The sequence below is a fragment of the Epinephelus moara genome, chromosome 18 (genome assembly GCF_006386435.1).
Source record: "Epinephelus moara isolate mb chromosome 18, YSFRI_EMoa_1.0, whole genome shotgun sequence".
Classification (NCBI taxonomy): domain Eukaryota; kingdom Metazoa; phylum Chordata; class Actinopteri; order Perciformes; family Serranidae; genus Epinephelus; species Epinephelus moara.
Genome location: NC_065523.1, coordinates 9,469,833 through 9,482,485, shown reverse-complemented (window position 1 = coordinate 9,482,485; position 12,653 = coordinate 9,469,833). Strand labels below are relative to the sequence as shown.

The 12,653-nt window shown below is 38.6% G+C and overlaps 1 protein-coding gene across 1 annotated transcript; it reads left to right on the top strand.

Moving 5' to 3' along the window:
• The first annotated feature begins 884 nt into the window (after window positions 1-884).
• amdhd2 (amidohydrolase domain containing 2) lies at window positions 885-12,415 on the top strand. Its single transcript, XM_050070176.1, has 12 exons — window positions 885-1,239; window positions 2,951-3,088; window positions 3,338-3,474; window positions 4,396-4,535; window positions 5,212-5,266; window positions 6,384-6,596; window positions 6,772-6,860; window positions 8,564-8,708; window positions 8,807-8,914; window positions 9,948-10,016; window positions 10,541-10,642; window positions 10,726-12,415. The coding sequence occupies exons 2-12, from the start codon at window positions 3,006-3,008 to the stop codon at window positions 10,803-10,805; spliced, it is 1,221 nt and encodes a 406-aa protein (XP_049926133.1). The 5' UTR covers window positions 885-1,239; window positions 2,951-3,005; the 3' UTR covers window positions 10,806-12,415.
• The last annotated feature ends 238 nt before the right edge of the window (window positions 12,416-12,653 follow it).

Below are 12,653 nucleotides of genomic sequence, written 5' to 3'. Positions count from 1 at the left end.
ACCAGCTGCAGGAATGGTACACGGACCGTCATTGAATGCCGCAGAAAGGGAACACATTGTCTGCAGGCAGTTTACTGACTTGGCCAGCGGACTTTGCTAGAAGCCGATTGGCTGCTGAAACAGGTGATGTTCCCTATGTTCTAAAATTAGCCGCTGGCAACTTGACAAGCTGAGTTGCAGGCGACACCACCACTGCAGCTTGAGTTGAGCTGAGACTGGTCAGTTCAAACCACTGCAGCTTTAACCTGCAACTTCAATTGTATCAGACCTTTGTTTCTTCTTCTTCTTCTTCTTCTTCTTCTTCTTCTTCTTCTTCTTCTTCTTCTTCTATCCAATGAATCAACCCACGACCCCTCAGATTTACCTGGTGACCCTTTGAAGGGGCCTAACCCCTAGGTTAGCAAGCACTGGACTAAACTGGCTAACTGTATATTAGTTTAAACTAGCTCCACCTGGAGCAGCTACAACAGGAAGATGCTGCTCTGACATTGATGCTTCAGTATCAACTAATAAGGACACATAAAATCAGGTATCAGTCACAGGAGACATTTTACTGCACAACATGTACTTTTACTGTATGAAGCTGACAATACTTCTGTACTTTAACTACATGAAGGTAAGAATACTTCTTTCCTTTGCAGCTGATACTTGAAATAGGCTGTGCTTTTACTGAAGTGACAGGACTTTAAATGCTGGACTTTTATTTGTAAAGGGGTATTTCATATTATGTAGGTATATTTCAGTAAAGGGTCTGAATACGTCTTCTACATCTGGGCACTGTGCAGTATTCACCATCAGTAAACTGACGGCTCAGTATTTTTTTTTGTGTGTGAGTGTGTTTTGATCAGCTGACCTGCAGCTCCGCTTTGTCACATGACATCCGTTTCCCCTGTTTCTGTTCTACAGACTCAGCTAAAAACGCTTCTGAGGGGAGTACCAGTACTAGACAAGTACATAAACACTGTAACCCCTAGTTTGGTTATTTGTTTACCTGCTAATGGCAAAATAGCTGATTGGAAATACGAAATGTACGGTCGCCGCACTCGGTTAAAAATTACAGTAGTTTAATGTTGCCCTCCTCGCCTTGCTGCTGTGGTCCTGTGGAAGAAGAGCGACGGTGTGACTACTGAACAAGTTTGAATATTACCGTAATAAGTGTTGTTTTGAGGGTTTTGTGTATGCCGATTTGACAACTGGACTCTACCGATCCTCACACTCACTACCTCTTTCTGTGTCAAGGTATGTAAAGAAGGTCAGAGCTATGGACACTTATAATTGACTCTTTTCTGGATGAAGTTTGGCATTGTGCATTTTCACGCAGAGACCAGACCAGAGCCACAAGTAATAGTTTCTCAAATACAACCTGGTAAAAGAATACGTGCACAGAATTTGAAAGACAATTAGATGAACATGTATTTTGCCTATTGCAACCTCATTCAAAAACGCCCTAAGAGCATAAAGAAGATCAGGGGTCAAAGTCAGCTGCTGCACCCACATTGATAAGATATCAGATGTCATTTAATATTGGTACATCAGTGGTTGGTCACTTCATACACAGTGATAGTAATAAATAAAGGAGAAAGTACACCAACCATGACTTTAAGCTGGTGATCATGGAAAGCCAAACCATAGCTAACAAAAATCAACTACAGGCTTTCAGAGGTTAGGTTTAGAGTTCAGCTTAATTGTTGTCACAGCAGAGCAACACATACATGTATTCAAAGAGGGCCACCCTGCAGTCCATCTCAGGGCAAAAATGTGGTTAGATTAAGATTCCTCAAATGTTTTAAAGCTGACCAAAAGCTGTGTTTTAGTCTGGCTTCTGTGCCTCTCAAAGTGTCTACTTTGCTTTTAAAAGAGATTTATACACATTTCTTTTACCACAGTAACCAGGACTATTTGAAAATGAAGAACAATTTTTTAGCTAGATATGTGATAGATATAACAGAGAAACAAAGGTTCCAAAATGTATTCATTGGAAAGAAAAATGTCAATATATAATTATAATATATTATAATATAATAATTTATAATATATTTGTGTTCTGACATTTAAAGATGTCACTTTAGGGCTTTAGGAAATAGTGACAGACAGTTTTTTACTATTTTTCAGCGGTAGAAAGTAACTCGTTACATTTACTCAAATACTTAAGTACAATTTATGTACTTGTACTTTACTTAAGTATTGTCACTTTATGCTATTTTATGCTTAACTACCTTCCACAGGAAACTATTTCACTTTTGAATCAACTACATTTGACAGCTCACTTTGTAGATTCAGTTTATTTAACAATAAAATAATGATGTGTTGTTATAGATTAAACTGCCCAGCAGTATATAAAGTCACTAAAATAAGCTCCGCCTTAACCAGCTGCAACATTTAAGTAATGAACACATGCATCAATAATTCAAATCCAATGATATAATATATGTGAGTGTGAGTGGGCCATTCTGCAGTAATTGATCCTTGGACTTTACATATGTTTTGATTCTAATACTTTTTATACTTTTACTTAAAAGGTGAATGCAGAACTTTTACTTGTAACAGAGTATTCCTACCTATTCCTAAATGATTTGAGTACTTCTTCTAACACTGCTATTTTCTGACATGTTTTGAAAAATGCTTATTAAAATTTCCCAAGATGATCTCATTAATTGTTTATTTTATCCAAAGATATTGGGTTTTTAAAGATTTTATTTTAAGAAAACTGTAAAGCTGGGATTAAAGAATGTTTTCTCTTTGCTTGAAAATTCCTTAAACAATGAATCGTTTAAATTAATACATTTGCTGATCATTTTTAGCTGCAGCCCGAGTGTGATGGCTACAAAGTAATGAAATGTTTAATGTAACAATAAAAACAGATAAAAACAGATAAAGAGAGTTTGTTTACATGATATCCCTGTTTGTGCAACAAAGAGGAGCATTTCATTTATTCTGCTGTTTCTTTCAGTCACCTGAAGCAGAGTGGACAAAGTTTGTCTCTACTCGTCTGCTGAGAGAAAAACATGCCGTCCAACAAGTCTGTGTCTGATGCTCCCATCACTCAGTTCATCAACTGCAGAATACTTAGAAACCACAAGCTGCAGAGGTACAACACATGCACATACACTCACACCTCACCTGCTGCTGATAATAGTTCTGCCACCACCTCACTGTGTCAGTGGTGGCAGAAGTATTATCAGCAAAATTAATTTACATTCCTGCTGTATTAATATGTATGTTGCATTTTACTGCTGCAGATGTTTAAGTTTGTGCGCATTTTAACTTAGTTACATTCTACCCCTGGTTTGTGTGTGTGTGTGTGTGTGTGTGTGTGTGTGTGTGTGTGTGCACGCAGAGAGGACCTTTGGGTGCGTGAGGGGTGGATCTTAGATCCAGAGAAGCTTTTCTTTGATGAGCAAGGTTACGCCGACAAGCGTGTGGACTGTGAAGGCAGCATCATCGCCCCAGGCTTTATAGACGTTCAGATCAATGGTACCAGACACACACACACACACACACACACACACACACACACACACACACACACACACACACACACACACACACACACAATTCAGTGTGGATGGCTAAAGCTCATCTGACTGTCACCGTCATGTTGTGCTGCCTTCAGGGTGCTTTAGGGTGTGGCTGATCTGTTTCAGAAGGGAAACAGTTAGTAAATTAATCAAAAACTCCATCAACAGCAAATTAATTTGAAACAATTTTGTTATTTATTTATGGCTCTAACTAACAATCATTTTCCTTCTCGATTCATCTGCAAATTGTAATCTTCATTAATAAGTTTGTCTTTGTAAATTTATGAAATGTTGAAAACAAACCAAAAAAAAAAAGCCCAACAAAAGTTCCCAGAGCTCAGTGTGATGCCATCAAATGCCTTGTTTTTTCATTGAATATTTCAAATCGCAAAAAATGTTTAGTATTGAAGTATTGAAAAACAGAGAACAGAGAGAATCCTCTCATGGAAGTAGGAAATATTTGTCACTTTGCTTGTAAAATGACTGAAACTAGTAGTTATTAAAATAGTCTCTAATTTTCCATCAGTTAAATAACTGACAATGTTTTTCCACTCTTGGCATGCAACTTTAATAACAGATTAATTGTTTTAAGGGGAATTCCAGTGATTTTACACATCAAAGGGGAGCACCACTGCAAATGTGTTTTCTTTGACAATAAATGTGATGGGTTTTCGACTGTTGGTCAGGTAAAACAAGACATTTGCTGTGGTTTAATTTCTAGTGTTCACTGTTTTATGACAATTGAAATAACTGACATATTAAATGATAATGACTGACTTGTATCAGTAAGAAATCAGTCCAGGGTTTCAAAATGAACAAAACTGATGATCATTCTGCTACATGTATATGTTCTCAGCGTTCTATCCTCTCCCTGCAGGAGGATATGGCATTGACTTCTCTCAGGCCTCCGAGGACGTCAGCAGTGGAGTTTCATTTGTAGCCAAAAAGATCCTGCAGCACGGTGTGACGTCCTTCTGTCCCACGCTGGTCACCTCTCCTCCTGATGTCTACCACAAGGTATCATAAAACACTTCAGCTTTGTTATCCGGGTACAGAATCAGACACTTTTAAGATTTACCTACTTAGGAAGGGTAACAAGTTTGTACAGGGCCTTTGAGTGTTTGCATATCATGAACTCAACTTTAAAAAAATATATTATTTCTATACATAAGCAATAACCAAAAATTTATGAAGTTACATGTACATGATGCAGATAAAATCCTAGTATGAGAAAGTTATTTAATTAAATGCAGAAGCCTTGTGCTTGAGGCCAACACAGTTAAATCAACAGCAACATAAACATAATACTGAATAAATATGAAGTTCAAAATGTATTCATATAAAACTCTAGAAGTAAATAATGACAAAATAAACTTAAGCAGTCACTGAGTTACACAGACAAGAGGTTCGTATCATAGGTTGTCTAATTAGCTGCTGCCTGCAAGTTTTATCCAGCTAATTGGATAAAACTCGTGTACTTTTCAAGCAGTGAACTATACAGCATATCAAACAGGAAATGTTCTCACATTGTTCTCATGTTTAAGTGTCACTGCCTGCTTTCCACTTTGGCTTTGTGGAGTATTGTAGACGGACTCCTTTAAAATGGATTTTCTTGGCTGTGTCTAACTTTATTATTTGAGAGGCTGCTGCTGCACATAATATCCATCATTGGTAATCTATATGTGTGTTCCAGGTTCTGCCTCAGGTCAAAGTTCACAATGGAGGAAAGCATGGAGCTGGAGTTCTTGGTAAGATGTTAGCAGTGTGGGGTGTGTTGCTTCACCAAAGCCCCTTGATACCAAAGGATAAATCCAGTTTAAGGACAAATGCCCATTTTGAGTATGTCTGCTCCAAAGGTGTCATGCAGTACACTCTGTTTGTATGTTCTAATTATTATAATGCTTTACTGCTGTGTTTACATTACTGGTTATTACTTAAATTATATGTTTTAAATAGTCAACAACAAAACATGACTTCCTTTCTTATTTTATTTTTTATGTCTTAAATGGCTCAGTTATCTCCTGAAACAGCTGGTCACTAGTTTTTATCAAACAAAGAGGAGGAAACTGCATTTGTTGGGGACTATTTTTAGTGGTGGATTAATCCACATTTGGTCCTCTAGTGAGCATTTGTGGCAGCTGGACAGTGTATGTGTGATGAGTCAAAAAAAAAATTGTGTGTGTTCATGGCATAGACTGTATATAAAGATGGATAATGCGTCTCCACATCATCCAGCTGCACAAAGATAAAGCCAAAATCTCCTGGAAAGGGGAGCTGCCATCTCCATCATTTGGAGCCAAAGTCAGCGCATTAGTGTGTGGTAGTGAGTTGCTGCCCATGCACCCATCGGACCCAGTAGCGAGCAGCACCATTGATTGCGAGTACACCAAATGACACACACAGCTTTCACTCATGACATCACACCCCCTTTTTTATAGCATCAAATAACCAATGAAAAACAAACATCAGAAAAACAAACACTTGGACAAACAGTGGCTTGACAGAGCTACCTGAAATGACAGAAGCTATCTTTGGGAAAAAATAATCTTTGACATGTACTTTAATTTCTTTTAATGTTTAGCCCATGTCACTCCTGCCAACATGGACGGGGAGGCATTTGTGATCTATACTGCAGCCAACCATCTTTATATACAGTCACTGGTTCATGCTAATGAAGGAACATGTCACTCAGTGCAACAGCGTAGCTAACTGATGTGTTTTTAATAGTTTGTGGATAACAACGGAGCCCTATGGCACAGAGGAACAGATCAGGCTTTGATACACACACAATATCAGCAGACTTATTATTTAAAATATTTTCTATTTGCTGCAACAACAGAGTGAAGTTTGATCTCCTCTCTGCAGGGTTTCACCTGGAGGGCCCGTTCATCAGTTTGGAGAAGAAAGGAGCTCACCCGGAGCAGTTTCTGCGCACCTTTAAGTCCGGAGGGACAGAGGACCTAATAGAGGCCTACGGCAGCCTGGACAACGTTGCTATGGTGACACTGGCTCCTGAGCTGGCTGGCAGCCTATCAGTGGTGAGGGAGCTATGCCAGAGGGGCATTACTGTGTCATTAGGTGAGCGTCATCTACTCACTCACATCCAGAATGAGCCCCTGCTTTCTTTAAAGCTTGTTTTACACCTTAAATGTAAGAAAAACATAATGCAGGTGCTCTTAGGTGTGTTTTTGTGTGAACATCTCTTACTCTTGTTAATGTGGTCCTCCTGCATGTTACTGTTTTCCTCCTGTAGGTCACTCTGTGGCCAACCTGTCCCAGGCTGAGGAGGCTGTTCAGCACGGAGCTTCCTTCATCACTCACCTCTTTAATGCCATGCTGCCTGTGAGTCCCACCTGATCTTCTTTTAGAGCCTGTATCTATCGTAATAATGTTGTTGTGCACATGATATCCATTTTGCAGCATACAACATTACACTACATGATCTTAACAAATACTTTGAGAAAAGCAATAGTGGGTGTCTGGTTGTCAAGACCAAAACAGTATAATTTAAACAATGTGCTAAACAGTGGTGGAATGTAACTGAATATATTAATCAAATTAATTAATTATGGGGCGTTGGTTGCTTAGTGGCAGAGCAGGCACCCCATGTACAAGGCTGTTGCCGCAGCGGCCCGGGTTCGAGTCCAGCCTGTGGCCCTTTGCTGCATGTCTCTCCCTTTCTCTCTCTCCCCCCTTCACGCTTCACTGTCCTGTCGATTAAAGGCAAAAAATGCCCAAAAAATATCTAAAAAAAAAAAAAAAAAAAATTAATTAATTATAATTATTAATCAAAAAACTGTCCTGAAGTGCTTAAATTTTTCTTTTCTTTACTTTAGTTTCTACTTTATACTTCTACCCTGATACGTTTTAGAGGGAAATATTGTATTTTTTGGCTGCAGAACATTTATCTGACAGCTTTTGCTACTTTACAAATTAAGATTTTGTAAACAAAAGATATGTAAATGTGCAAATAATGCTGAAACGATTAGTTGAATAATCAATTAGAAAATTAATTGGACACTATTTTGATGGTTTAAGTCATTTTTTATGTAAAAACATTTCATGCTTTCAGCTTAACTAATGAGGAGATTTGCTGCTTTTGCTATTAATGTTTAATAATTGTGTTGTATTGGTAATACTGTTGAGGTTTACACACAAAACAAACATTGTAAAGGTGTCAGTTTGGGCCCCGGGTAATTGTGATAAATTTCTCACTGTTTTCACAAACCAATCAATTGATTAAAGGAGAAAATAATCTGTATATCACTCACAGGGGACATTTTACTACTTTTTATGCTTAAATTAGATTTTCCTAATTATACTTACATAGATTTACTTAAGTAACAGAGTATTTTTACAGTGCGGTTGTAGTGCTCCCCCCCTGGCTGTATCTCATCTTCCCTCTGGTTTCCTGACGCTGTTGGAGATTAAGGGCCATTTCATAGTCGACGCACGCAACGTGAGCAAGCGACCAAGCGATGCGAGCAACGCCCTTCCTTTCATTGTCAACACACTGAACGCAAGCGAAGCGGGCGACACTTGAAATGCAATACATCAATTGCGCAATAGGGGGTAGCAGAGTCACCGGTACATTCCGACTAGCTGGTACTGCTGTAGCTAGCTAATACTGCTATTTTATTAGAGTGCAGGGCACTAGAACTGTCATATAAATGGGGGTGTGCCTGTACGAGTTCGCAAAGTTGTTCCTCCTGGCCCGCCATATTTCATACCTGCTTCTTCTGTGAATAACAAAAGCTGGTTATTTTCAGGTACGTCGCTTGCATTATCACCCCCGCTGGCAACGCATGGTATTACACGCGTCGCTGCATCGCGTATCAAAAAAGATGGACAACACATTTTGAGACGCAAGCACGCATCATGGCAGCCAATGCGTCTCGATGCGTCCCAATGCGTTCGCGTCTGCGTGCCTTTGCGTCGACTATGAAACAGCCCTAACCATTCACCGCTTTGTTCTTTAAGCACTGTTTTGCTTTTATTCATTACTTACAGCATCTTCTTTTGTCTTCGTATGTGTTGTGATCCAGTTCCACCATCGGGACCCTGGTATTGTGGGTCTGCTGACCAGTGATCAAGTTCCTGCAGGCAGGACAGTGTACTACGGCATGATAGCTGACGGGATCCACACGAACCCTGCTGCCCTACGCATCGCTCACAGAGCTCACCCTTCAGGTCAGTGGAGGTTGCTGTTGTCAGTGGAAAGACTACTAAACTATAGAGAGCCGAAGTCCTGATGTCACTTCCTGTCATCATTTGTTTGTTTTGTTCAGGTTTGGTGCTGGTGACAGATGCGATCACAGCAATGGGTCTTCCTCCTGGTCGTCACACTCTGGGCCAGCAGGTCATTGAGATCCAGGGTCTCCATGCATATGTGGCAGGTCTTAAGTTCCTCTTCAGTTTTAAAACATTTTCACACAGTTTCTGTTTAATTATGATGATTTATGGAGGTAACACAAATGTGTACTACTGTTTAAAAGTTTGTTATCTCCTGTCACAAAAGCTTGATTGGGTTTGAATGGTCTTTAATGCCTTTAGGCTGTAGAAAGTCCTCTTTACAAATATATGATATTTTGTATGAAGGGTTTGTTTTGTACATGGAGAACAAAATGCTGTACAATGTTTCAACCAGACTGACAGCTGAAAGAGACAAAGATCCCTCTGAGCAACAGTTCAATAAGAAGAGAAGAAATCAGCAGTCATTGGTAAAAGAAACAGGAAGTGTAGCATCAAAATGTGAGCAGATTTAAACAAGAACATGTTTATGTTTCGGTGTCAGGTGCACAATAATGTCTGTAATAAGCTGGAATTAACAGACAACATGTTGTTTTAGCAAAGCTATTCTTCAAACCACACAATAGACACAGGGTGTTACTCTAAGGTTAGCACTGTTGGAACTGGATCAGTGAATATCAGCTGAACAGTTTAAATCTGTTCAGTCTAACCGAGGAGTAGACCAGCAGAGGGGCCAAAGAAAAACAGACTTACTAAATATTTAGAGCCCAGTTGTACTGTTGTAGTTTTAAAATAATTGAGTGACTGACGCTTTTCTGGACTAAAAAATAAATTCAGAATCCAAGTTCCAACAGTATTCTCTCCTGTCATACAACGCTGTGGGGACAGCGACTAAATGGAAGTTTGAATCATTTCGTTCTTCTTCTTTTGAGGCCAAAAACTATTTCAAATGTAAGTAATATATTTAGTGTCTGAATTATACTGTTTTTTTAAGGGAAGAAGAAAAACATCAATATAACAGCTGATTCATAACTTTTGGTATTTTATTTGTCACAAGATCTTTTTATGTTGCACCTGTGGAATGAGAGGTAATTATTCTGTATCCTAGATTGTTTCCCCCCATCAGTCTGATTCAGCTCTTAAAAAGACTTGGAGTTTTAAACTATTTTTTTCTTGTAGGCACTAAGACGCTCAGCGGCAGCATAGCCACGATGGACATGTGTGTACGGCATTTTAAACATGCTTCAGGTGAGTTTGCGAGATTTTGTTACTTGGTTTTATGACTTAAAAAGAGCTTGTTAAGCCATGATATATGCTGATTGTTCCACAGCTATGACTGGCGTAAATGAAACCCAAAAAATTCTCTAGTTTAAAAAATGTTGGGTTCTGTAACAACACTGAGCTTTTCAAAGACGGATTTGTGTAGTAAAATGTTGGAGCATTTAGATAAACAGGAGGCTCCCAGTCATGTTGAGGCTTTTCCGGTGATTTTAACATAATTACTTCCTTGAAATATGTCACTCTTTTCCTAGGATGTCTGAGATTTCTTGCCTTAAATGATTTTAAAAACAGAACTGCAGATAGTTCATCATAAAATAACATTAGGTTTGAAGATAGCTCAGTATTCTGACACCCATGAATCCTGCAGGTATTTTTCCGGGAAATGGTTAAAGATTTTGGCAAGAAGTCCCTCTAAATAACAGGATCTGTATTTCAGGTACTTAGTCCCTAGCTTCCACTACAACGCCACTGTATTTCCATTTTCATAACAGGCTGCAGTGTAGAGGAAGCTCTGGAGGCTGCTTCACTCCACCCTGCTCAACTTCTGGGTGTTTGCCACAAGAAGGGAAACCTGGACTATGGATCAGATGCGGGTCAGGATTTACTGCATAAAATAATCGTCTCTGCCGTGTATTGACAGAAACATTAATCCTGTTTATTGTGTCTGTGTTCGCAGACCTTGTTCTGCTTGATGATGCCCTCAATGTCAAAGCCACCTTTATCTCTGGAGAGGAGGTTTGGAGGAAAGGACCATAGAGAAAGAAAAAGACGATGGAAACTGGCTCGACAGCTGGGACCTGCGGTGCCTTCAGGGGACACTGTGAAACATACAACCTGTTGAATGTTTTAGTTCATCAGAAAACACAGTGAACTTTATTCTCTCCAGTTAATAAATGTCAGTTAAGACCAGGTTTTGTCTTAACAGTCAGTCTGTCAGTCAGTCGGTTGGTGCAACATTTTGGTCCAGGGTGAAAATACTTAAAAATTATTGGATGTGATACTGGTGAAAGTACAGAAATTCATGGTTCCCAGAGGATATCTTATGACTTTTCTTCTAGTATCACCAATGAGTCAAAACCTCCATTTGTTAAACAACTAAGTCATTTATATTTTCTATAAAGTTCAGTTTAGGCTGATAGTACAACTTATGCTGATGAATTAAAGGTGCTACTAACTATGTTGACTGATGGGAAACACAAATGGACCCATCTGCAGCCACTGTTAAGTTTGTCAATTCTGATGACTGTAGAAACATGGCGATCTCCGTAGACGCTCCAATGTAGATATAAATGGCTCATTCTGAGGTAACGAAAACACAAATCTTATTTTCAGGTGATATGCACTAAAGATGACATACTTATGACATTATATTCCATTTCTGCCAAAATATTTCCATAAATCCTACACACTGGACCTTTACATAATTCAGACAGGGTTAATATTACATAAAGACACCTGCTGTACCATTAAGTCTTTGAATGAATGTTGATTAGGCTGCTTTTACATTAGGAAAGCGACAGTTCACATTTGATGAGCTTCAACTGTCTTGGAAAAAGTAAAGTTAAAATTGACTGACTGTTGATCACAAGTAACCTATAAGGTTAACAGAATCCTTTGGTACTTCAAACTCAGTAGCAGTAAACTGCTCTTTGTATAAAACTCAGATACACATTTAAAATGTAAAGTGTCTCTGTGGACTGGACTTAAATTACAGGAGAGTCAGTTCACAGGAAAAGGTAGCCACCTGTAATTACTGGGTGGGTTGAACAATCACAGACATACGAGCTCAGAGTGGAATTAGAATCACTGATCAGTACAGGTGATATAAAAATCCTCCCTCCTCCCCTAGGGACATAAATCCCTCCCAAATGGGCTTTAGATGTGCTAAAAAGGCCATTGCAGAGGATAAACCTTTCAGATATAGAAAAAGAACTGACCTTTCCTAAAGACCTTTAGATCAAAGAATAGCAAAGTTCTCTCTTCATATTTCATCCATCCAGAACTTGTTTTTCGGAGTGTAATGAGCATCACAGCCTCACGGGGTCTCTACAGATTTGTTGGACTGACTTCACTGATAGACAGTACTTTGATTTTCTTAAAAAAAAAAAAGTATTTTTGTATCTTTAATCAAGTATGAGCAATCAAATAGACTCATAGGAATGAATGTTAGTGGATTTGATGTGTATTATGGGGGTAAATGTCTTTAAATTGCATAGGTGACAGGACATATAAAGGGTTTTATGAATGCTTATACATTTATTGTAACAGGTTTTCATTATCCTGCATCCAGATGCTGTAATGGTTATTTTAATCACATTACATAGATGTGATTCAAAGATAAACATTTTGGTATTAAACTACATAAATTAACTCTCATTGTAAAATGATTATTTCCCTTTAAGCAATATCATTTACTTTGTTATATTATGTGTTGTTTGGGTTGATTTCTGTTGTTCATGCACTTTAGTAGAGTTTTTGCATGATTTAGCTTGTCTACATTTTATATACAGTATACTCTAAAGCCATATAGAGAGGGATATCACTCTCTTGCAGAACTGCTCATAAACGTTTGAAACCTGACAAGACTTTTCCTTTTTTGTAGCA

What these genes read in the sequence shown, in the direction of transcription:
- amdhd2 (XM_050070176.1), top strand. Translation starts at nt 3,006, where the DNA reads ATGCCGTCCAACAAGTCTGTGTCTGATGCTCCCATCACTCAGTTCATC. An exon ending in TATAGACGTTCAGATCAATG is followed by an intron (nt 3,475 to 4,395) that starts GTACCAGACACA and finishes CTCTCCCTGCAG; the next exon opens with GAGGATATGGCATTGACTTC. An exon ending in TCTCCATGCATATGTGGCAG is followed by an intron (nt 8,915 to 9,947) that starts GTCTTAAGTTCC and finishes TTTTTCTTGTAG; the next exon opens with GCACTAAGACGCTCAGCGGC.